Source organism: Meleagris gallopavo, chromosome 1 (assembly GCF_905368555.1).
Source record: "Meleagris gallopavo chromosome 1, MGAL_WU_HG_1.1, whole genome shotgun sequence".
Classification (NCBI taxonomy): Eukaryota; Metazoa; Chordata; class Aves; order Galliformes; family Phasianidae; genus Meleagris; species Meleagris gallopavo.
The window spans coordinates 13,870,429-13,894,055 of record NC_139404.1 but is presented as its reverse complement, the minus strand read 5'-3'; the positions used below and the strand labels follow the sequence as shown (position 1 = coordinate 13,894,055).

The following is a 23,627-nucleotide window of genomic DNA, read 5'->3' as shown; positions in this document are numbered from 1 at the left end:
GATAAAGAACGTGCTGAAAATATTTGGCAGTCTTAGTTCACTCGATAATGTCACATGGGAAGAGGAGACCACAACCATGGGGCTGTCCTGCCCAGCATAGCACTGACCTGGCAGCTTCTCACCCTAGGCAAATGCCTGCCTTGGATCAACTTTGCCAAGCCAGAAGACCAGGGCCCCAGATAGACTAAAGGGGGTCCTGGACATGGGCTGCTCAATCACCAGGAATTTTATTCTTCTGCAGAAGGGCTCGAACACCCACTACAGCCCCATTGTGCATCTCCCTGGAGGCTGTGAAATCCCTGACAAGCTCTTGCTTTGAGCAGTTTCCAACTGTGCAGGCCCTGCCATGCTGTCCTGCCAGGCCCTGAGCTCCAGCAGCGTATAGGCAGCAGTGGGCAGATCTGGAGCCAGAGTGCCACAGTACCACTGTGACATTGGCACTGCCAGAGTGAGTGTATGGCTGACACCAGGGTGAAATTCAAGGTGGTGAATTAGATCCATCCCAGGTGTGGAAACCTCCTGCTCATTAGGTGTGAGCAGGGAAAGGAAATCATCTAGCATAACATGTCCCACCATGCCAAGCTGCCTTGGCAAGGTGCATTTGTGTTTGTAGCCGAGCTCCCTCTGCTTGCACCTAGAAAAGCCAGAGGAGTCCTGCACAGCATGCTTTTGCCACTGACATTTCAGCTTCCAAGCTGGGGACCAATATAAGCAAGGAGCTAGCTCCACAGTGACTCCTCTCCCACCCCCAGCCATGCAAAAGTTCATGAGGCCCTTAAGCAGCATCAGGCTGCTGGCCAACACTATTGCCCCCATAGGTGTTTTATAGGAATTACGTCCTCTGGGGAGACACCGGCCATCTCAGATCTGTGTGTGAGGTTTCTCTGTGCTGCTGGAGCAGGATTGCAACAAGGATACCTCTGGGTGAAAGTTGTGGCCCATGTGAGATGTGCCCACCTCACTCCCTGCACTGCCTTCTGCATAAGGGCCTCTGTAGCAGGCTCAGAGTGAGCTCAGTGCTGCTTAGGAAAGGACAGAGGCAACACCAGAAAGGAAAAATTATTCCAGAAGTGCCAGAATCCAGGATTCTGTGATGCTTTCTTCTGTCACTTGAATAATAAACCAGCAGACCACAGTGTTTGTAACTAGAGTCTTTTCCATATTTTTAGCAACTGATCTATGAGATCATTTTGCTATTTTCAGTTGTTTGTGACTTGGAACTTTCTGCTGGGAACATGCTGAGTGGGGAGGAGTGCACACATACCCTGCACTGCCAGCGAGGGTCTGAAGAGTGCCTGAAAAACGGGGCTCCCTTATGAGCCTCAGCAAACAGAGCACCACCAGCTGCTTTGGAAATACCCTCAAGGTTGCTCCTCCATGACAGAGAAGAATAAGCATGGAGCTAGGGGAAGTCCAGTCTCTGTGAGACTGAACTGATCGCTCCATCTGTCAGTCTATCCATCTGGAAGCCAATTCCTGTGCCCCATTTGCAAGCAAGAAGCTTCTTGCTTCAAGCAAAGAATGTAATTCCCCCACACATCATTAGGTGATGCATGGGTTTTGGTGTGAAGCATTCCAAGGCAGATCACGTTCTGTGCATTTTACATGAGCCCAGGTGTTAAGAAAGCACTTGAAAGCACTGCACACTCCTGTGGCTGCCCAAGCGCAGAGCCCTGGGCAAAGCTCCAGGTGCCCCAGCCCAGGTACCAACACCTTAAGCTACTTAAATACTTTTTCAACAGCACTTCAAATGTATGAAGGGTCTCAATGTGCATTTTTTGCTACCAAAAATGTGCTTACCTGTTTTTACTTCCTTTCCCATTAGAGAAGATTAGAAGAAAATACGAACTTTCTCCAAAAAAAAACAAACTGACCTTTTGACTGTTACGAAAGCCTTTATACAATGATTTGGGCAAAAAGAGCTGGAATTTCTCCTGTGAAGCATATTTTTCCTTAAAAAATGCCAGTTTGTTACAGAACTGCTGGCAGAAAGGCTTGGTTTCAATGAATCTGCCCATTTGGTGCACTGTTAGATAAGTTCTGAGACTGCAGAATTGAGCTGAGTTCGTCAGCACAACTTTTCAGATAGAAACTTTATTCACAGCTACAGTTAAAAGAAAACTGAACAAGTAAAAGTGGTAAAGGGATCTGAAATAAAAATGAGGTATTTTTTCATGATTTAAAACAAAAATGTTTAAACTGACAGAAGCCAAAAGTTTTGTTATTTTTGCTTTTGGGGAGCAGAAAAAAGGTTTGTAAGCAGCCTTAGGAGGAGAGTGGGGACCAGAAAGGAGACTGCATCCTGAGGTGTGCAGAAAGCTGCCAAAAGTGAGCAGCAGTGGTACTTTCCAGTACATTGAAGCAAAAATAAAAGATATCAGGCAGTCCTTCTGCCTTAATATTTCCTCCGCAGCTGGAAGGTGGGACACAGCCACCGGATGGTTTGTCTAAGCCTACGTGGCATGGGGAGGATGGGTGAGATGTTGGCTTGCTCTTGTTTGTCCCTGTTACACCGATCTGCTGCTGTTCGATGGTTTTGTTTTGTTTCCTTTGAATAATGCAGCTTCAGGTGAAGCATTTCTGGCTCTCTCCCCTTCCACAAAAGACAAATGAAAGAAAAAAAAAATGCTTTACCCTGAAGACGTCTTGTTCCGCTAAAAAGTTAGAAGGCTTAGTACAGTTTTCCTACTGATTTTTATCCCCCCAAAGGATATGAGCTGGGCTAAAACTAGTGCCAGGTTCAGTCAAAATCCTGCCCTCTGCTAAAAAGTATTCTTTTCCAGGAAATATGATGGGGATGACTGACGGGCAGAGGAAACCAAAGGAAATCATTAAAGATGAGTAAACTGTCTTTCCTTTCTTTTCACCCTCCACTTTCAACACCAGAGAAAGATTTGAGAAAACACACAAAGCCAATTACATTCATTCCAATTTTGGACCAAAAAACTGTTTTTTAAAAGGAGGAAAAAAAAAAAAAAAAGGCCTCACCCTGGAATAACACCTTCCAGAGTCTGCAATGGAGAGGTGCTAAATGCACTGCCCAGCTGTGTGAAATGACGCTGCCTTTGGACTTCTGCCTCATGGCACACCGAAGGCATGACACAAAAGCTCATTGCTGATACCTTCTATCACGAACTTGAACTCACCCTGCAGGAGCCACAAAGCTCCCAGGACAATCAATCTGCTATAAAAACACTAGACCCAACCCAGCAGCTCTGGGGCTGACCTGATTAGTTCCCTCAGCTTTACAGTGCTCAGCTGTGACAGGTACTCTGTCTCATACTTGGCTTTGCCTTTCAGTTGGAATCCCTTGGGTTTTGTCTGGTTGGTTGTTGTTGTTACTGGTGGTTTTGCAAGCCTACTCTTATTAGGTCTACAAATGTGAAATATTTTGTAACTCTGTAAAAGTCATCCTTTAACTCATTCAGGTGGTATAGGAAGATGAAGACCACTGGATGGATAAGGAATTGGCCTGATGGTAACACCCAAAGAGTTGTAGTCAATGGCTTGATGTCCCAGTGGAAACCAGTGACAAGTGGTGCTCTTTGGGGGTCAGTACTGAACCAACACTGTTTAACATCTTTGTTGGTAACACAGACAGTGGGCTGAGCACACTCTCAGCAAGATTGCTGGATGGAACCCAGGTGTGTGGTGTGGTCAACATGCTGGCATTTGTCAGCAGTTAGTTTGAGCTGGGTGGACATGTGCTTCTCCTGCAGGAGACACGCATCTCCCAACCCACACAGACACTGGCTATGACCTGCCTTGTCCACAGGGGATGCAGGCAGGTTTATCACAGCTGGGCTGAGCACTGAGATGCCTGAGCATGGTCCCATGCCAGCCCAGCTCTACTGCAGGAGCTGCATTTGCCATAAACCTGAGACAAAGTGAAAATCTCAGTCTTCATTTAATTTAAAAAAAAAAAAAAAAGTGTATCCCTCATGGTTAAAAATGAGTTTCTGATTGTTCTAGAAGAAGAAATAAAAAATAAAAGTGTTTCACTTAAACTACATTGATTTTAAATTACTCATATTTTGAGTTGGTACAGATTCACACTAGGGAACTCAGCACAAGAGAGAATACTACCACTGAAAGGCTGGGGCTGGAAGGCTGCTTCTGAGCTTCTGCTCCAGGAAGGTCCATGGGAGATCAGGACAGGGTGCCCAGCCCACTGTTCTCCTGGGCCTTAAAACCTCCAGGGTGGCCGTGCCCAGCTCGGGTCTCATACAGATCTCTGTACAACAGACATAGACTCCTTTGAGTCAGTAGATGCACACTGATGCAGTCCCCTGTATGCTATTTCACAAAATCCCCAGCTTTTTGGTGTAGGTCTGCTCTTCCACACATTTTTAAGAAGGTGGATTGACCTGAGACTGCAAATACACCAACCAAGCTGAATTGTTTGCAGGCAAAACGCAGAACTCAGGCTCATGATGACAACTGGAAATGTTACCGGGACAAAGCATAGCATCTGGAAAGAAAACCTCTGTGGGTGCGCATGAGGCTATTGAGCTGTTTTGATGGGGAGTATTGATTTTCCTCTGCCGTCAACTGCTGCCACACAACCTCGCAAATACTCCCTACTTCGACTTTGTTGGAAAGTTCAAATTTGCCTGTGGTGCTGGAAAAAAGGCTGATGAAACACTAGTTCTTTTTTACTGGTCTTTCTTAGGCAACACAGCGAGAGAAAATTGCAAGGGAAGAAGAATCAAGATGAGGTTTGCCAATGGGCTGAGCAAAGAGCACACAGCATCTTCTCAGAGGAAGCACAGAGACTGCAGTGAAAGCTACAGCAGAGCGCACTCCGGTGCCACGAAATCCTAAGTGTTCCCTCATGAAATGACATGAGAAGATTTTTTGGTCATCAAAAACTGTTACCCTCTCTCCCAAGGTGCTGCAGAAGTTAAGAGTGCAAGCAGCTGCCATCAAGTGACAAGACAATAAATCTCTGTCTCAAGGGCAATGGGAATGAAACCACCTCAAGTATTATTGGAAAATCCCTCCTTGTTCCTTACTGTGTTCAACCAAACGATTAAATCACAATTTTTCCCCACTCAGAGCTGTGCATCTTGTAGATAAAGGATGACAAATGTACTACCATCCACCTCTGACAGTTTGCATGGCTGATGCTCTGTGCCCAAGGGCTGCAGAAAACTACCTTGCAGAGGAGGCAATGGCTCATCCTTACAGGAATCGGGCCCTATTTTGGTTGAACTTGCTTTTTATTTTTCACCTAGGGAAGATCCAACATCAACATTGCTGTCATAGCAGCAGCACAAGGAAATAAGTGATTTCCTGTCTGAACTTGTTCCACCGCTCTGCATTTTATTTTTGTGCAAAACCACAGCTGAGTGTATCATCCCACCTTGCACTGAGACACTTCACCCCATCTTCTGTCATGGGAAGGACAAGGGGGGAAACATTACAGAAGCAAAACTGTGTCCCAAATGCCTTCTTTCTGGTTGCTCCAAATGCCTTTCCCAGAAACATGCTGTCATGGCAGTCTTCTGGTGCCCTGGATTAGCTGAGGGCCCTTGTTGCAGCATATGCCCCTTCCTCCTGGAGCAGTCAATGGAAATGGGAACAAGAAATCCAACCCTCAGCTTATTCTTCAACCAGATTGCTCCAGAACCTAGAACATGATGAAGCCCTCTAGTGGTGGTGCAAATAGCGGAGAAAAACAACAAAACCTACTGACATTCCTCTCCTTGCTTTTTTTTCCTTAATAATAACAATAACAATTTCAGTAAGATAAAAGAACATATCCCAAGAGAGATATGATCTCTTTGTGTGTGTTTTGTTATTGATGTCTACGAGAGGGTTATTGGCAAGGGCATTTGAGTGTCCCAACCTCAGACAGAAATACAGAAAATGTACTGCCAGTTGATTGCAAAACTCACAGTCACCACCTGCTCCCTCACAAGCCTTTGCACAAGCTCTGGCCCCAAGCCATGTGCCCTTGCACCGGCTGGAGCAGGAAGCAGTGCCTGAATGCAATGTAACCTCCCCAGCCCACCACAGCTCTCCTGGTGACAAAGTCATGAATGGCTCTGCAGCTCTGGGGGCTCTGCTGCCTCCATCTGCCTCAAGCTCCTGGCCAGCACTCTGCATTGTTAGAGTGCTGAAGACAATTACCATACAAAAGACTGATTTTCTTAATAGGGCAGCTGAAATAAGCACTTTTTATTTACACACAACTGAAATATTCTGTTGGATCCAAAATATCACGTTTTGTGCCTGATGACCTTTTAATCTATTCTCATTATCAAATTAGGAAAATTTCAGATAAAATCTGCTTTGAAAATAATAAAAAAAAAACCTACAACATTTTATTTGAAAATATGCTAAAATGATTTTTTTTATTTCTATACATGTATGTAACATATATGTAACATATTCATCAAAACCTTTCATCTCATCTCTTTTTCTCTGTGTATGTATTGTACAGTTACCTTCATCCAAAAGTTACTTTCTGAATTTGGTATGATTTCTGATCCATGGAATAGAGAGTTGGAGAGAATGCCACCTAACTAAACAAAACAAAAAAAAAGGAAAAAAAAGGAGAAAAAAGGCACAAACCCTTTTCCAGTTCTGAGATTTTACTTCCACTCATTTCAGCAGTCACTAGCAGAGATGTTGGGTCTTCTGAATGTACCCTGAATGAAATTCAATCCAGTCTTGAGGTCAATGCGAATGTCAGCCCAGCCTATGCGTAGAGGTCCTACTTGAGAGGTATGTGATCCATTGGCCTGTGCTGGTTCATCACACAGGGCTGAATGTGACCTTTAGATCACACCTCCAGCTCATTTGCCCCCTTGTACATTATCTTTGGGACATTAATCACAGCAGGACAAGCTCTCCAGGGAAATGCTGCAGTGCAGCCAACAGGCTGATTGCTAGTCCCATGGCATGCAATGTGATCCTTAGTCCCCAACTTCTGGAGTCATATGATTATACGAGGATCTCAGCTTCCACTACAATGAAAAGAAAGTTTCTAGCCATTGAGAGACTGCAAAGAAAAGCTGGCGAATGCCACCTCCTAAAGGTAAAGGATCAGAAGACAAATGGAAAGGAAGCTCAGCTGTATCTGATTTTTAAGTCAACTGCATGGCTTGAAAGCTGGATGGTTTTGAGGACTAACAATTGAGGTTTTAGTACTTTAAAAGAGAAATAATGCCATGAAATTCTTGCAGAAAATTGTTTTTTCCTTCTTCTCTCCCTGCCCTTATTCCTTCTAAGGCTCGAGACAGTTGCTCACTCTATTTGATGCTTCTCAGCCTGAAGATGCCATTGGAGAAGGATGCTCTTAGCAGTCAGATGGAGTGTGAGTACTGGGAATTTTCCAGGGTTACAAAATGTTTTCCTTGCATCTGCCAAAACTAACGGCAGCCGTTGCTGAACACGTGTCACTGGAAAATCACAAGCAGGCTGGCTGCCAACTGCGCAGAGCTCTTTGGACAGAGGCTTGTCAGGGTCTTGTGAATGTGAAAGGACACAGCCGTGTGTGAGCTGGGCAGGCAGCGCCGCAGGCTGGCTGTGGGCACAGGCGGCTCATGGCTGCACTCTCAGCCAGCAGGCCTGGGGCCGAGCCAGCACTGCCATCAGAACCTTGCTGCCAGTCCTTGGCCTCTGTGTTGAAGTGAGCCTTGTGTGATGATGCTACACTTGCCGTCAGATGAGCACATTCATTTTTTAATGGAGAGGTCTAAGTGGAAGCAAAGTAGCCAGACAGAAACAAGCAATGAGCAGCTAATGGTTCACTGACATGCTATCACAGTTCAGCTGTAGCATCTTCCACGGCCCTTGAGTCTTCTTCCAAGCCATCAAACCTTTCTCACTCAGCGATTAGCATGTGCCAAAAAAGAGATTTAAAGGAAAGCTGATGAGGAATTTATCTACTGTGAGCAGGTGAAGAGGAGTGTTACCATGTGGAGAACTTTAGATTTATACTTTCCATGTAAGACATGAACAAAAATTAATCAGAGACATCGAAGCACTGTCCATGTTTGGTCAGTCCTGGGGTCTGTTCTCCCACAGTGCACCGAAGCAGTAGGAAGCCTCCATGTGCCATGGAAGGGTTTCTCCCAGCCTTGAGTGTGTTGTGACACAGGAGATGCTGTGTGTGGTTTTGATCACCACCATATAAGAAGGACATAAAACTCTTAGAGAGCATCCAAAGGAGGGCACCAAAGATGGGAAAGTGTCTGGAGGGCAAGGTGTGTGAGGAGTGGCTGAGGTCCCTGTGTTTGCTCAGCCCAGAGCAGAGGAGCTGAGGGGAGGCCTGATGGCGGCTGCAGCTCCTCACAGGGAGTGGAGGGCAGCGCTGAGCTCTGCTCTCTGTGACAGCGATAGGGCCCAAGGGAACGGCATGGAGCTGTGTCAGGGGTGTCTGTGTGTGGTGTCAGGAGTTGGACTCAGTGATACTTTTGAGTTCCTTCCAGCTTAGGATGTTCTCTGATTCAAAGGATCTGGTGAGGAGCTCTATTCAAAACACATACAACTGTACAGTGAACGCATACATCACGATGTATAATGCAGAGAAAAGCCAGCAAAAAAGGATGAATCCATGTAATTAAGAGAGATCATAGCATTTGATCATATATGTGAGAATCACATACAGAGAAGAGCACGGTATTTCCACAGGAATGCACACCTCTGCATACGTCTGCTCATATTGGGTTGATTCTACATTCATGCTTTTGCACTGAAGCCAAATTCTTCAGCTGAAGAAGATGGGAGATGCTCAACAGCACCCATTTTTTAGTGCATGACTTCCAGAAAGTTATTCTTGATTTATACTAGCTTAATGAAAGCACAAGTGAAGCTCCATGGAAAGTTCTGTCAAAATGCTTAGGTCCTAAATTCTGCCTTCCCTTAACAACATGAATTTTAATGAGGTGCTTGAAATTTACAACTTAATGTAAACTACATCTGAATATGTTATGTGCCAAGCCTATATATACACGCTTGAAGGAGCTCCAAAAAAAAAGCTGTCTTGGATGCTAACAGGAAAGCACGGAAAAGGTAAAATCGTTAGGCACTATGTATGGCCAAGAATTTATTGTGTGCTCAGTGCAGAAGGGATGAAGAGAGGAAGTAACAGTGGATTTATGCCTCTGCAGCAGCAGCCAAGCTGGGTTAGCCTCACAGGATGCAGCCCCACGGCCCTCCAAGGTTGTTGCAGCTTTATGTTGGAGTAACATGCAGTGCCAAAACATTGCCTGGGGCTGACAGGCTACCAGCAGGACTGATTAAACCAGCTACTGGAAAAATCCCCAGGAAGCTAGGCAAAACAAAGCATTTTCCAATGCTGAAACACCAGCTGTATCAATTCCTAGAACTGACTCTGGGATTTGGTTGTTTTAAATTTTAGGTACACACACACACTTGCACAGCAGATCGTGACAGTGAGGTGACATCAAAACTACAGCATGTCACAGTCAGGGGTTTCAAAGTACCGTACACAGGTAAAGTAGCACTGTCTGTGCCCTACTGACATGCAGATATTTGCTGGAAGGCATACTGCAGTGGCAGTGGCATCGGGATATATGTAAGAGATCCCAGAGCCACCATGCAATTAGGCAGCCTAGACTTCCCTTCCAGGCTTTCTATTCTTCTTCAAAATACTCTCAGAGCAAAGGGCTTGTTTGTGAATATGATGAATGGCTAATGAAAGAGCTCATCCAGCGGGATGCTTACAGTGCCACGGGCTGAGAGCAGACACAGCAGCATTATCACTGCCTGGCTACTTGCCAGCCTCCTGCTGCCTTCTACCTCTTAAGAAAATCCACCCGGGTTTGATTAGCATGAGAGGACCTCCAGAAAAAAATGAAGGCAAAGAGACTTGATGTCAGAAGGGAAAAATCAGTCCTACAAGGACCGACACAAGCAGCTAAATGCCTCGAGAAGGTGGGAGAGCAAGGCGAGTCCCTGGAGCAGGGGGAAAGAATTAAACCCCAAGCAACTTCTTGATTTGTGCCATGACTGTGCCCCAGCCCTCCCACAAAAATCCTGTTTCTGGACAGAAAGATTGAAGAGTGGTAAGGAGAGCCACCTGCCCTGGAGCACTGTCAGTGATCCTAGCAAAATGGTGAAGCACTCCAATTTGGCTTGGGCACACATACTCACTCCCACATAATTCCTAGGCCCAGTTCAGGAGTGAGGATGACCCGGCCCACCCCTCCAGGTCACATAGCCACCTCGGTTTGGAAAGCCTCCGGCCACACTTAGTTTACTGGAGTTAAAGCATCTCTGGAAACTGTTTTCTTCCATGTTTTACATTGCATTTTTGCCCGTCACCATGATGCAGATACAGCTCTGAGAAGGCTTTTTAAAGATTACACTGGAAAGATTCCCAAAGGAAATTCCCGAAGGAAACCTGACTTTTAAGATTTTACTGTGAGGGCTGGGATTTTTTTACAGCCCAAGTAGGTCTAGGTAGCCTATAGGAAACCCTTTTCTTATGATTTCTCTGCAGTATTGTTTTCCTAGTATAACTGGGCAACATTGCATCATCCTTCTCAACTGGCACCCCCATTTGCTCAGTGTTCTGCCAAAACGGCACTTCTGCTGCAGACAGGCAGGTACTGGCAGTGCCTGAGCACATTCCCTGGCTCTGAAGGCAGCAGGAGAAGGGCAGGGGTCACCGAGTGCCTTCTCGGTTTGTTTCTGCTAAATGTCAAGTGCTGAAGCAGGAGGGACGATGTTAAACATGCAGCTACCAACCTGCAGCGCCAAGAGTGCAGTTTGTTGTTCTGTGTGAAGCTGGACTCAGCCAAACTCTTGGCTTGCGTGAACAACACGGCTCACTCTTTCATTTTGCAGGCTGTGAACATTTGCACTAAGGATTTATCAACTATTTTTACTGAGAAGTATTTGCATTTAATGGCATTGAGAAGGGCTTTTATATTTACATGGGCTGCTTGAGACTTGTTTTGTGTTTTCATTTCTAGAAAATATAATCCGGTCAAATGATAACAGAATTAACTGCATAGCAACGCTTAATTTTATTATGCTGTTTCAGTTTTTCCTCAATTTCTCACAGCTGTTTGCATTTTATTTCATCTGTATGTATTTTTACAATCTGTGATCTAAAACACTCAGTCTACCCAGTGCATTTCATTGCTTCCAAATCTTTAACACACTCTTTGCGAGTATCTATTGTGTCCCACTTGGCAAGCAAATAATACCTGCTGAACCATCTGTATTTGTGTACAGCTGGTCCACCCAAGCACGTAAGACTTCCTTTCTCACAATTTAGAATGAGAAATATTTGTACTGTTGAATAGATTAATTTTTTGTTTTGTGGCTTCATGTCCACGACCCAGATTTGAGTTATAAACCTGTCATGTGGCAGGGCTCATTATCCACTGATTGCATAAGCTATTGTTACCAGGATACATTTAGAATTAATCCGAAATTCACAATTAATAATTTGAGCAGCTCTACAAATAAGGCCAGCCATTATCTACGGTCCTTTAGTTCATGTATATTTAAGTTCACTGCCAGAATATCTTCTGAGTCTTTGCTTTCTGATCAGAAATACCTCATCCCCAATTTGTATTATTTCATGGAGTTATCTCACTAACTTGTGTGTCAGCATGTCTTTTAAAGAGCAGCATACACTAAATTTGTGCACAGATAATAAAGTAGTAAAATCTGAAATAAATACTGTTTATATCCTTTCTTTGGCTTTGTTTTTCTTTCAAAAATATTATTTTATAAGTAAATATTTATTGAAGACAATTAAGCTTAGACTTAAAATGTTTGTCCTAAACCATTTTCGTTTTCTCAAGTCCAGTAATGCTTCAGGACTATTTCCATCTGGTAGTAACAGTCCTGTTTATTATGGAACATCTTGGGTTATATTGTGCATCTGTGCCACAAAATCCATTGAAATCATGCAAAACACCAATGTCTCTGCCAAAGTCAATAAAATTACTGCTAGCTGAAGAAAACAGTAAACAACAGAACTTCATAATGATGACATTAACACATCCTTTGTCAACAGTTGGAAAATCTGGAACCTTAAAAAAATAAAGCAAATCAGTGCATTCTGCTTGCTTGTATAATTAATTATACAAAAACCTCTATTGAGATTTGGTTGGATAGGCAAAATATTGGGGTAGCAGCATTAGCTGTGCAGCAGCACAGCAGCGTTCCTTCAGGATGCAGAGTGGATGCTACATTTGCTTCTCAGTCTCAGTGTGCTACAAGTCCTTGGAAACTTGAAACTGCTGTGTAGATCTGAGCTGAACTCCAGTCCTGCTTGGAAAAACACAGTGCATTTGGAAGCTCCTGAGGAATTCTCTCCTACCCTGCCCAATTTTCCTGCTCTTTGTGTTCTCAATACAGTGTCCTGAGAGGGAATCATCATCTTCTCTTTTGCAGTGAACATCTGATATCTTCTGTGGGGGTCAGGTTGTTTCTGGGGGGGGTCAGAAATCACTTTGGCTAAGGAGAAATTTCCAAGATGAAGTAGCTGAAAAAAGGCATTTCCTGCCTCTAGCTGCTCCATCCTATTGCAAACTACATCTTGCTTTGTAACAGCACAGGGTTTTGTGCATCTATTTGGTACAAATAAATAAGTAAAATAAAAGAAAATAAATTACAAAATGAAATAATAAATGGGTTTCTTTTTCATCCCAATCAAATGTGTGACAGTGCAAACTTCTGTGGATGGCAGTGCAGCCAGGGGTGGAAAACCATTTTTAACTAGCATACTAGGTTAGTTCTCAGAGACGGTTATCAGAAAATTAGAGTAGGAGAAAGAGGAAGGGTTACCTTATTTCATCAAAAAGTAAATTATAAATAGCACTACAGAGATGTGCTTTGCCATAATATACAGGTCACATGTAGTAATGTTAGGCTTTAATGATTCTAATGCAGAGAAGCTTCTGATACTTACACAACGTTTGTCTGGCTGACCACACTGGTTTGGCTGAAGCAGAGAATAGGTTCTACCTCCTTTCTCCCAGCTTTCCATTTTAAATCATCCATAACATTATTAATATCTTCCCTTCATCCAAGAAATTCATTGTAAATGCATTTTTGTTGGGGTGCACAAATGACAATCATAAATTAAGAATAATTTATGTATGAATAATAACTGCCTTCTCCTGAAGCTGGCTAACTTCCACAGCATGCTGTATCCCAGCAGGCCACTAGATGGTATGACAGGATACTGTCTGCACAACTGCAGCCGCTCAGCGCGGCTTCATTCTGCCTGAAGATTCTCCACTGTAAGCTAGAATTTTAAATACAATAGCACACACCATAATTATTGTCTGGTATGTTCCAGAGTTCCATCTTCAGCGATGACCTTTTGAGGTGTACTCACAGAACAATTCACAGCTCAGCACAGTGCACGGGCTGCCTCACAGCTGACTCGTTAACACCTACACATGTTGAGCTATGAAAATTAAGGCACAAGGTTCACTTGCAGATTTCTGTGAGGAAATCAAACTGCCCGGGAGGAAACCGTTGCTCCAAGAACCATCTGTGGTGGTAATGCATTAGAAGAGGCTGCCCAGGGAGGTGGTGGAGTCACCATCCCTGGAGGTGTTCAGGAAACATGGAGATGTGGTACTTAGGGACATGGTTTAGTGGGCCCTATTGGTGGTAGGCGGTAGACACTGATTCAAGCAGAGAGGGTTTCTAGTGTTTCAGTAGAAAAGCTGCTGAACAGACTGGTGGGCAGGACAGCCCCATGTAATGGTGTCTCCCAGCCAGATCAGTTCTAAATTAATTATCTTCTCTTGCTTTTTCTATAAACACAGACCCTAGGACTTCCCCTGAATTAATCCCTGTTTGGACTGCGTAGGAGATTAGCATGGGAAAAGAACATCAAGAATTATCAAGTTCTTTTCCACTGCTATCACAAGTCACAGTATCACAAATATTCTGAACTCCCTCTGAAAACAGCATCTACAGTGAGCCTGCTGCTGGGAGACACCTCCAGAACCCCATACTTACACTTTATACTCAACATAAATTACATTCTTTGATTACATGCAGTCATTCCTGTGGTAAAATTGTCTTTTAGTATCAACCTCTTCCTTCCCTGAATCTGTTCTCTGGTGTACTTCAAGCCAGCAGTAATATCTTCAGTTACTCTTCACTTTGATGAGCTAAACCATGCAACTTCTTTCAGTCTTAGAAAAGGAGCTCTCCACGACCCTTAACCAATCAGGCAGTGTGAATTCATCTCCCATGAGAGTCAGTCAGTGAGGCTGCGGTGCTCAGAGGATGCTCCTTGCAGAGCAGCACTGGCACCTTGCTGTTCCCATTGCATCTTGCTGTCCCCATTAGAGATGTGTCTCTGGGCAGCAGGCAGACCCACAGGTTTCTCCCACACCAGACACCCTGACAGCAGCTATATACGCCCCACAGCTCTGTCTTCTCTTTTCCAAAGAATGAGACTCAGTATCTCAAGAAATTATTTTTACTTCCTCACTAATTTATGAATTCTCAGTTTAAGATAATCAGTTAGTTTCTAATTAAAATCAGTGTTTCACATCAGTTAGGTAGCTTCTAATTACATCATATTTCACATCAGTTTTATATTCTTCTGCATTCATCAAGTCCCAGGTCAAATATATGTCACGTTGACAACTATTAACTGCATCAGCTCAGTATTTTGATCATTTTGATCATTTTGATAAGCACAGGCTAAGGCATAGGCCAGTCAGCAAAAACTAACTCCCAAATGACCATATATCTCGAGATAAGCTATGTTTATTTAATTCTCTATTAAGAGGGTTATATTTTTTCCTTAGGAATAGTGATAAATGGAGAGGATTGGCCTTGCCATGACATCAGACATCTGGATCCTGAGCAGTGTTTCAAAGATGACTGGCAATCAGTAGTAGCATTACAAGAGCTCTTTTATCAGCCTCATCTAAACTGGGCTTGCTGGGTACGGACAGCTGACGGAAAAGCTTTAGCAGATGTGACAAAACACTCTCCTGAGCACTGCTGGAGTGGCAAGGATTTATTATACTACTAGCACATTCATACTTCTCTGCTTTTTCCCAAATACAGAACATAATATTGATTGTTCCTTCATTTTTATTTCCTTTGAGTTGATTTCCACCATTTCTATCTATTCACTTTGATATAATCTCCTCCTACATTTAAAAAATGCGTAGCTGTTGTCTGCAAGTCTGCAGATCATACACTGGTCCCTTGGTCCATTTGCTCCCTTATCACTTTTCTGCAAGAGGCTACTTTCTAATTTATATTCATTATTAACAGCTTCTCCCACTTGCTGTATAATTTCTATACTTCTTTCAATTTGTCTCTAAGCCAAACCAATTTCCTAAGCAAAATAACTCTCTTTTTCTGTAGTGCACTTTTTCATTGCTCTTAAACACTTTCTTTAATGGTTTACCTGCTTAAATTCTTCCTTGCAGAGATTCGATTTAGAATCGGGTTTAGCTTATGAAACTGGCACTGTGGAAGCATCATCTACATTTAATATGTTTGATACCACTTTGGAATGCAACCTATTAGCAAAAATGTTCCAAAATGCTTTTAACCCCAGTGAAGAGATAAGTTATATGAAGTAAGAAATTAAAAGCCTTTTACAGTTTTGAATTAATGAGCCCACAGCTAGAATATAGCATGAAGTTGAGAGTACTTCCATATCAGGTATCTGATACCTGGAGAGACTTCGGAAAAAAAAAAATCAATTAGGGACTGAGAGCATTTTTGAAGAATGCTTTAAATAAGGAGATACTTTTAACCAACTGATGAGTGGAAAAGGAGAAGAATCAGACAAATGCCTATGTGCACTTTTACAGAGATGTTCTGCTTCTGAGGTTTAAGTAGAAGATGGGGAAGAAGGAAGATAGAGAAGCAAAGAAAAATATTGAGATATATTGAATGTAGGGGGATTGTTTGGGTTATTTAGACTGAAACAAATGCCAGTTACATACAGAACGGTTTTTCCTGCGCATACAGGATGTGGTGAATAACCAAATAGATCTTTCATCTTTTCTCTTGACCTGTCCCTTTTTATATAATCTTATTTAACTCCTTAAAAGAAGGCAGCTAGGCTAACTAGTGTGGCTAAAACACTCACCATTGGTTGTTTTTTCTTGTATGTTGTGGTGAGATTCATGTACTACACAGTCAGTAGGGCTCATAGATTGTCTCCCACAGAGTACATTTTCCTGGTTTGGTCGCTACTCATTTAACTCAGGGAAAATAGCACTGAACTGTGACAGATTCTTACAAGAGGCAATTTCACCAGCCACATTAGAAATACTCCTATTGACACAGGGGAAAAAAAAAAAAATGAAAAAAAAAAAAATCAGCTCCACAGAGACTTCTCTACCAGTGTTCAATCGCACAAAATCTTCACAGCCTAAAGTAAAGAACACTTCAGCTGTGCCACTGCAATATCCCTGTGAGAGAGCTCTGCCGTGGTCTTGTTCCCTTATCTGTACCCATCATTCAACTCTATTAAGTTTAACAGAATTACTTTCAGCACCAAAATAACAAATTCCTTTGCAACATTAGTCAATGAAGACAAATTTGTCATAACCAACAAAATAACAAGTTTTGTCATCTTATATCTTATCTTGGTCAGGTAGCCTGTACTGAGCATATCTAGAATAGCCCCGAAGCTGCAGGACGGTTGCCCAGGAAGACAGTTCTGCCCTGAGCTGCTATAGGTCTGACAGCTGTGCTGAACAACACATCTTCAGGAGCTGGAGCTTTCTCAAGGCTCCACATTTCCAGCACAATACCAGCACACACATAGGTGTTGCCCTGCTACAGGAAGCATTCAAAGCCAGGCTGGATGGGGCTATGAGCAACCTGGTCAACTGGGAGGTGTCCCTGCCTATAGCAGGGGGTTAGAACTAGATAATCTTACAGGTCCCTTCCAACCCAAACTATTCTATGATTCTGTGACCATCACTGGCCTTGTTACTTTCATTTTGAAATGCAGTTTTGTGGACTCGTGATTTAGGTCCCTGCTGTCCTGAGGTTCCCACTCATGTGATACCCTGCTGTCATTTCTAACCACACAGAGTGTTTTAGTAGCTTACTCCAAGGAGTGACTGATCATTTTTGTGCTTCAGAGGCATACGCAGACAGAGATAAGATGATACCAAGTTTCAAAAATCAATTCTAGCATATGTTTAATGATGCCTATACACTCTGCTAGAGTGCTGAGAGGTCAGGCGCTCTGTCCTAGCTCCCTGAGTGCCTGCACACCAGCCTCACACCTCCAAAGAAAGCTGTACAACTCGCCTTAACTATGCAGGTGCTCTCACCCTTCAGTGCCCTCTGCACCATTTGTGTTTTGTAACCACAGATGCACATTCTTGGAGAGTTCCAATATACAAGCCAACTAATTACCATTTGTAACTAATCAATTATTAATTTGTAAGTTGATCTTAACAGCAAGATGACACTTTAATAACTAGTTTAATACTAATGCTGTGTGGCATCAGATTTAAAAGTAATTTACAGATTTCGGTCAGTGACACTAATTCATTGTACTGTGAGGCACCAACATCATTTTCATGTAATAAATGAGCCCACTCTACCCATTTTAATATTTTATATAATCCTCACAGTCAGGCACATCAAAACGAGACAGGTGGGGATTGACAGTATTTCATCCGTGCAGTTCGTGTTACACTCGCAAGCACACACAAGAACAAAGCAGAAGTCACCAGCCAGGGAGGAGGCTGCCAGGCTGTGCAACTACATGTATAACACAGCAGTGAAAGGAAAGAATGAACCAACCTTTTCACAGCTTTCCATTGGGCTGCCTCCAGGAGCCCATAGCAGCTGGCAGAGCTCAGCACCTCTCACTCTCCACACAGTAAGCTCCTTCTTGCACAAAGGAGCAAACTGTGTGATAATGTCACACCCTGCTGCAGTGTCAATTGTATGAGCTTCCACAAGACCAAGTGCTGAGTTCTGCACTCCTGGGTATTTCACAAAACAGCCAAAGATGTTCCTTCCCTCCTTCCCCAAGCAAGATCCCAACTCACGTCCTCCATGGCAGCAGCAGCCATCTTACACAGCTGGACTTTCCCCTTGCATAGGGTCCCAGTGTGATGGAACAGTGAGCAGGGCCATCAGCAGCGCAAGGTACTAGGGGGCAAGGCCATCCCCGTATGAGGTAATGGGGGCGGAGCTGCCTACAGTGTGATGTGAGTGGGTGGGGTGGAGCCTGGCAATGGCTCTAAAGGGGCTGCCTGGGGACCTGGGGGGTACTAGGGGTTTCTCTGGGATCTGCAGGCTGCTCTGTGGTCTTCCAGGATGTTTGGCTTGCAGGTGGATTGTGGCTTGCTGCTGGAGCCCCTGGGCTTCATCAAGGTCCTCGAGTGGGTGAGTGAGGCAGGGAAGGCCCTGGGGTTGGCAGTTTGTCCTCCTACTCAGAGCTTGACTGCTGTGGCTGTGCAGTCCTCAGCAGGAACGTGTTGGTCGGCTGCCTGTCCGTGTTGTGCAGCTAGAAGTGGCTGCTCTGCAAAGAGCTGCTCTTCAGGTCCTATTTAGGAGGGAAGAAAGCACTTCTGCAGATAAACAACATGATGTACTAATCACTGCTGTTACAGCAGCTTGGGCTGCTGGGTGATAGTATCTTACATCTTGCTTGTAGGAGCTGTGGAGTTTCCCTATTTAACAGAGGAAAAGCAGGAGCTACTTAAAGATACAGCTTCTTGCTATGTCAGCATACAGTTGTGGATGTCTGAGACTCCTAGAAGTGCTTATTAATTACAGGAGATGCTGTGCTGGCTTTCCCTGACAGCATTCAAATCAAAATGGTACTTCCTCAGTAGAGCTGAGTGGATTGTAAACAGAATCTTTGAAACTGACTTGTTTGCTTTTTTTTTTCCCAATTATTTCTACAGAAACACAGTGCATTGATTCCTTCTTGCTTCTGCTTTAATGCTTTTTCATTAATAACTTATTTGTTAGTTCTTGGTTTTTATTAACTGTTTCTGCCTAAAAGGCTGGGATGGGTTCCTTTGAGCTCTAGTGGTGTGTGCTAACGTCTTTGTTTCAATTTCTAGATTTTTTCCATCTTTGTTTTTTCAACATGTGGAAGCTTTCATGGTGAAACTACCCTTCTAGTTTCCTGCAAGGGTGTGGTGAACAAAACAGTTACAGCTGTGTTTGCCTATCCATTCAGGTGAGATAAATCTGTTCAGTTGTTACTCATATACACTGATTATTTTTTCTTCACTTTCGTTTATCTTTCTCCTTGTGAACAGCTCACATATACAAACTAATACTGCGAACCTCTTGACTTAATCTGTGGTAGTTGAAGGGAAAGAACAGAGTATTAAGTTATAATGGTTGAAAGCACTGTGATCATTGGTGTCCTGTGAAGGCGAGGAGGTAGAGGTGACAATTGGCTGTTACTATTTTGTATTACTTTACCATAAGCTATATTCTACCCATGTGGGAAAGCACGTAAGGTGATTTAATCAGCAGAACAGCACAAGTAATCAGAGGTCTTCCATCCTTAATGATACTATAAGGTTATCTACAGTCTTAGCAGCCTCTTTCTTTCAGCATAGTTGATCGGGGGACCCAGGTAAGACTGTTTTTGATGTGCTGTTGTCATTATATCTTCATGCAAAGAATGGAGAAGATTAACTTTGCAGTTCATTCTACTACAGTCTCTCTGAGGTTGTTCAGTAGGTGACTAAATACTCTGCTGCAATTGTAATGTAAATGCAAGCTGCTTTCTTGGAGCATGAGGAAGAAGGCTTGTTCTTTCTTTTAACTTTGGCACAATCAAAAGAGGTGCATGTCTTACTTGCATGTTCAGTAAGCATATGTGTAATGATAGAAATGGATTCCAATGCTAGCAAGTAAAGACCCTACAGAAGTACAGAGCTTAGTCACAAACCTCAGTGTTGCAGCAGCACTTGAAAGAGAAGGTAGGAATCTGAAATGCTTCTGTGCTGGCATTCATTGAGTTGTTGCTACTGGTTGCAAACTTCATTAAGCTTCCTTTGATTAAAGATCCAGTGCTTGCAGTTGTTTCTTTTGAAGTCTTTCCCCACATCTTCTCTCCATCTTTAAGTGGTAGCCTCCAAAATATAATGCCTGCTTTCAAACTGGTGTTACTTTCTTCAGTTAGTCGAAATGTAAGATCAACATTTTTCTTCAAGCTACTGTTGCATATCTCAATGTAGGATAAGGAACAATCTTCAGAGATCTCCATGTACCTTTGTGTTGTATAACTGATAATGTAAGAAAAAATGTTTGAATAACAATCTTAAACAACTAGCATGCTGAAGGAAGCAGTGATGTTGTGAAGCATGACTGTATGAAGTTTCCTCTGCATAGTAGACTATAACTACGTAATATCTTATCTTTTACAGGTTGAATACTGTTCAGTTCAGTGCACCAGATTCTAATCGCTGTGGTGGTACTTGGACTGACATCTATCTTGTGGGTAACTTCTCCTCTTCTGCGCAGTTCTTTGTTACGCTTGCAGCATTGGCTTTCCTCTACTGCATTGCTGCCCTGGTAGTATATATTGGATATAAACACGTGTATCAGCACAATAGCAAGTTTCCATTAACTGTAAGTAATAAGTATTTCCATGTCTTGTCCTTTTTGTACTCCTAAAAAGGATGAGAAATACTGTTAACACAAGCCAAATCTGAATTAATATATGAATACTCAGTAGTTCCAAATGCCACGTGGAATGTGAACCATGTGTTTTGGATTTGTGGCTACGGCACTTGAGCAAAAGAAGGAGGGAACCCAAAGTCCTTTAATATCCATGGCATCTTGTCCTATACATCTACTGAAGTGAAGACTAGAATTGAAGTCTTCCTAAAGTGAACAGTGTCTTCCCCACAACTTATCTTTATTATGTATTTGAGTATACAGTTACTTCCATGGAGGGGAGGTCCTTTCTGTTAGTCACTGGGAACTAGTTCTCTGTAGAGCATCTGCTGTGCAGATGTAATAGATGGAGGGAAACTGCTACCCTCCTATAAGGTGGCTTATAATCACCTTAAATACCAAAACCCTGATTCTTAGAGTGTTTTTGGGTATGATCTGGAATATCTCTCAGTCCTAGTGAACTTTCCAGCGAAACCTTGAGATATCAGCGGTCCAGACTGAAATCACCCTGCTACCCCAATTTTGTGAGACTTTAATTTTTAGTAAGTGCCAGCCATCTGGCTTAGAAATTGATTTCTTCCCAAGGATGAAATTGCTTATTGCTTGATAGATACAAAAGGCATACATGATTTAATAGCTGATACACAACTTTATAACCCATGTAGACTTGTAATTACAATATTGTTAATGTCTGATGTGCTTGTGTTCATTAGTACTGATATTCTAATGTAGTTGACACAGTCTCTGCCTTATTCTCTTGTGTACTTACAATTCCTTCTAAACTTTTTCATGAGTACTTCTCTTTCGTAGGACTTGGCTATAACTATTGTTACAACCTTTCTGTGGCTGGTCAGTACTTCTGCTTGGGCAAAGGCACTTGCTGATATCAAAATATCAACAGGGGCTGGCATTATTCCACTAATTGACTCTTGCAAAGCTCCAGAAACAACTTGTCATTTTGGCTCTGTGACCAGCATGAGATCTCTGAATGTGTCTGTGGTATGTATGTCTTATGCCATGCAGTGTTCAGTGAATGTTATAAAATGCAGATGGTAGCTGAGAAGCATATTCTTGTTACGTGTGTTGATTTAAAATTGCTTTGAGTGGATATTGGTTATACTATGATACAATGCTTATACCTTTTGAAAAAAGGAAACTCTTCCTATAAAGGAATAGAAACAACTTGAAGGATTTATCTTTAGAGTCGTTAGATATGATAGTTCCTAGACACGTTTAAGTCTCCTTGCTATTTCTGTCTCTAGCCTGTAGCATCTTAAAATGTTTCTCAGCCACCCAAATGGCTCACTGACTGCTGTGAGGAGGAAAAACTGTGCTTCCTGCTCTGTCTTCTGGTACTGAACTTCACTTTTTAAAATCAGCTATGTGAATTTTTACACATCAGAGGTTCCTTATAAGATGGTTGGCATAGAGTGCTCACGTGCACTCCTTGCAGTGAGGTAGATCTGTCTCACTGTAAGATCTTCCTAATGAAGATTCCTTGCTTTCCAGAACTCCAGTGTTATTTTTCACTGTCTCTGTACAGTGATCAGTTGTGTGCTCTGTATGTGCAAAAGGACATAAGGGAACTTTTATTTCTGTACAAAAGACAATGTCAACTACCTGATTTCCAGAGAAGTCTGCTTAAAATATTCATAATATTCTAGAGCATATTCAGATGTCTTCTGTCATCTCTTTGGTTTGGAGAGCTGTTTCTGACTTGTTTAGAAGTCATATTCTGCTTTGCTGGGGTGTTATTTTGTTTTTTTGTTTAACCTAACCTCACTTTTTTTTTCTTGACCTACAGGTATTTGGTTTACTTAATATGGTTTTGTGGGGAGGAAATATCTGGTTTGTGTACAAGGACACCAACTTGCACAGCCAATTAATCAGAGGTTCTCAAGTTCCAGGGACATATTCAGCTCAAAGAATATAAGAACAAGATTGTACTTCTGCTTCTACTTTTACATCAGACTGCCAAGAACATGGAGCCAATAGGATTTATTTCAGTAATAACTGATGGTACAGACTTCTGTTTCATATGAAGTATTACCTTGACGTAGTCTTCAGTATTTCAACTGAATTGTTACCTTGATATATATTATGCCTTAACAAAAAGGCTGTACAACTTTGCAATACTATTAAGAGAAAATGTTGAGGTCACCTAAATGCTGGCACCTTGGGGGGGCTCTTATGTTAACCTCATAGGAGGGATGGGGAAGGAGCACCTGTGTTTAAGTTATAACTGCAGCCTATCTAGTTCTAACAAGCCTTTACTGGAAGAAAATGAAATGCAAATACAACTAGGGCATGTGAAATCCCAATCAGTTGATCTTCTTGGTAAGATGGATACCATGCAAAAGCCATCTGCACAAAGCCTGGAGCTCTGTCAGGATTGCAGACGTCACACCTAGATTTGCAGGTACTCCCTTCAGATTACAGCATCAAATCTGTCAACAGGTCTCTTTTGGAGGACATTAATTTGTGTTTAATATATTGCTACTGTTTAGTATCTTAGGACAATCTTCAGATGAGAACTGTAATATTTCAGTGTAAGTTCACTTATCAAAGCTGTGTGTGTGCAGTAGGTGACTTAAAGTCTCAGAAATTGCTGAGATACTGTGGACTCCAAAGCTAATATATTCTAATGGCTAATATCAGTCACTATTCCTTTCTCTGAAGGATATGTACAGTCTTTGCATATGGAAGGGTTGGACTAGAGCTGTCTCAATATAAGGAAGTCTTCATTGACACTGCTCAGCTCACATGTATTTACTGAGAGCAATACTTGATGGTTCCTGTGGACATCTGTGTGAAGATACCTGAATCTGAATTGCCTAGATAGAGTTTATTACACATGCTTGTTAATCTTTGATATCTTCAAACTAGGTCATAAAAATAAGCAAAGGTATGCCACTGTATACGATGCAAACTTAAACTGTTGAATGTACAAGAGCTGTATTTCTGATAGTAAGCTTCTAAGTATAATAAAGTTAGTGTGGCTGCTGCAAAAA

General features: G+C 42.6%; 1 protein-coding gene and 1 long non-coding RNA gene across 3 annotated transcripts in view; one reads left to right on the top strand and one right to left on the bottom strand.

Moving 5' to 3' along the window:
* The window catches only part of LOC109370826 (uncharacterized), a 26,796-nt gene extending 8,119 nt beyond the window's left edge, over window positions 1-18,677 (bottom strand). The window contains exon 1 of the long non-coding RNA XR_004159342.2: window positions 18,015-18,677. This is a non-coding gene — a long non-coding RNA (uncharacterized LOC109370826). The remainder of the gene's footprint in view (window positions 1-18,014) is intronic.
* Window positions 18,175-23,627, top strand: SYPL1 (synaptophysin like 1). Of its 2 annotated transcripts, none has more exons than XM_085217170.1 (5): window positions 18,175-18,354; window positions 19,041-19,159; window positions 20,364-20,433; window positions 21,427-21,615; window positions 22,421-23,627. In XM_085217170.1, exons 1-5 carry the CDS (start codon window positions 18,286-18,288, stop codon window positions 22,547-22,549), a joined length of 576 nt encoding a protein of 191 aa, XP_085073296.1. In that variant the 5' UTR covers window positions 18,175-18,285; the 3' UTR covers window positions 22,550-23,627. The 2 variants fall into 2 exon arrangements, with proteins under 2 accessions (XP_085073296.1, XP_003201952.1); XM_003201904.5 differs by having other exon boundaries at window positions 18,177-18,354; window positions 20,364-20,568.

What these genes read in the sequence shown, in the direction of transcription:
- SYPL1 (XM_003201904.5), top strand. Translation starts at nt 18,286, where the DNA reads ATGTTTGGCTTGCAGGTGGATTGTGGCTTGCTGCTGGAGCCCCTGGGC. An exon ending in GTGTTTGCCTATCCATTCAG is followed by an intron (nt 19,160 to 20,363) that starts GTGAGATAAATC and finishes TATCTTTTACAG; the next exon opens with GTTGAATACTGTTCAGTTCA. An exon ending in ATAGCAAGTTTCCATTAACT is followed by an intron (nt 20,569 to 21,426) that starts GTAAGTAATAAG and finishes TCTCTTTCGTAG; the next exon opens with GACTTGGCTATAACTATTGT.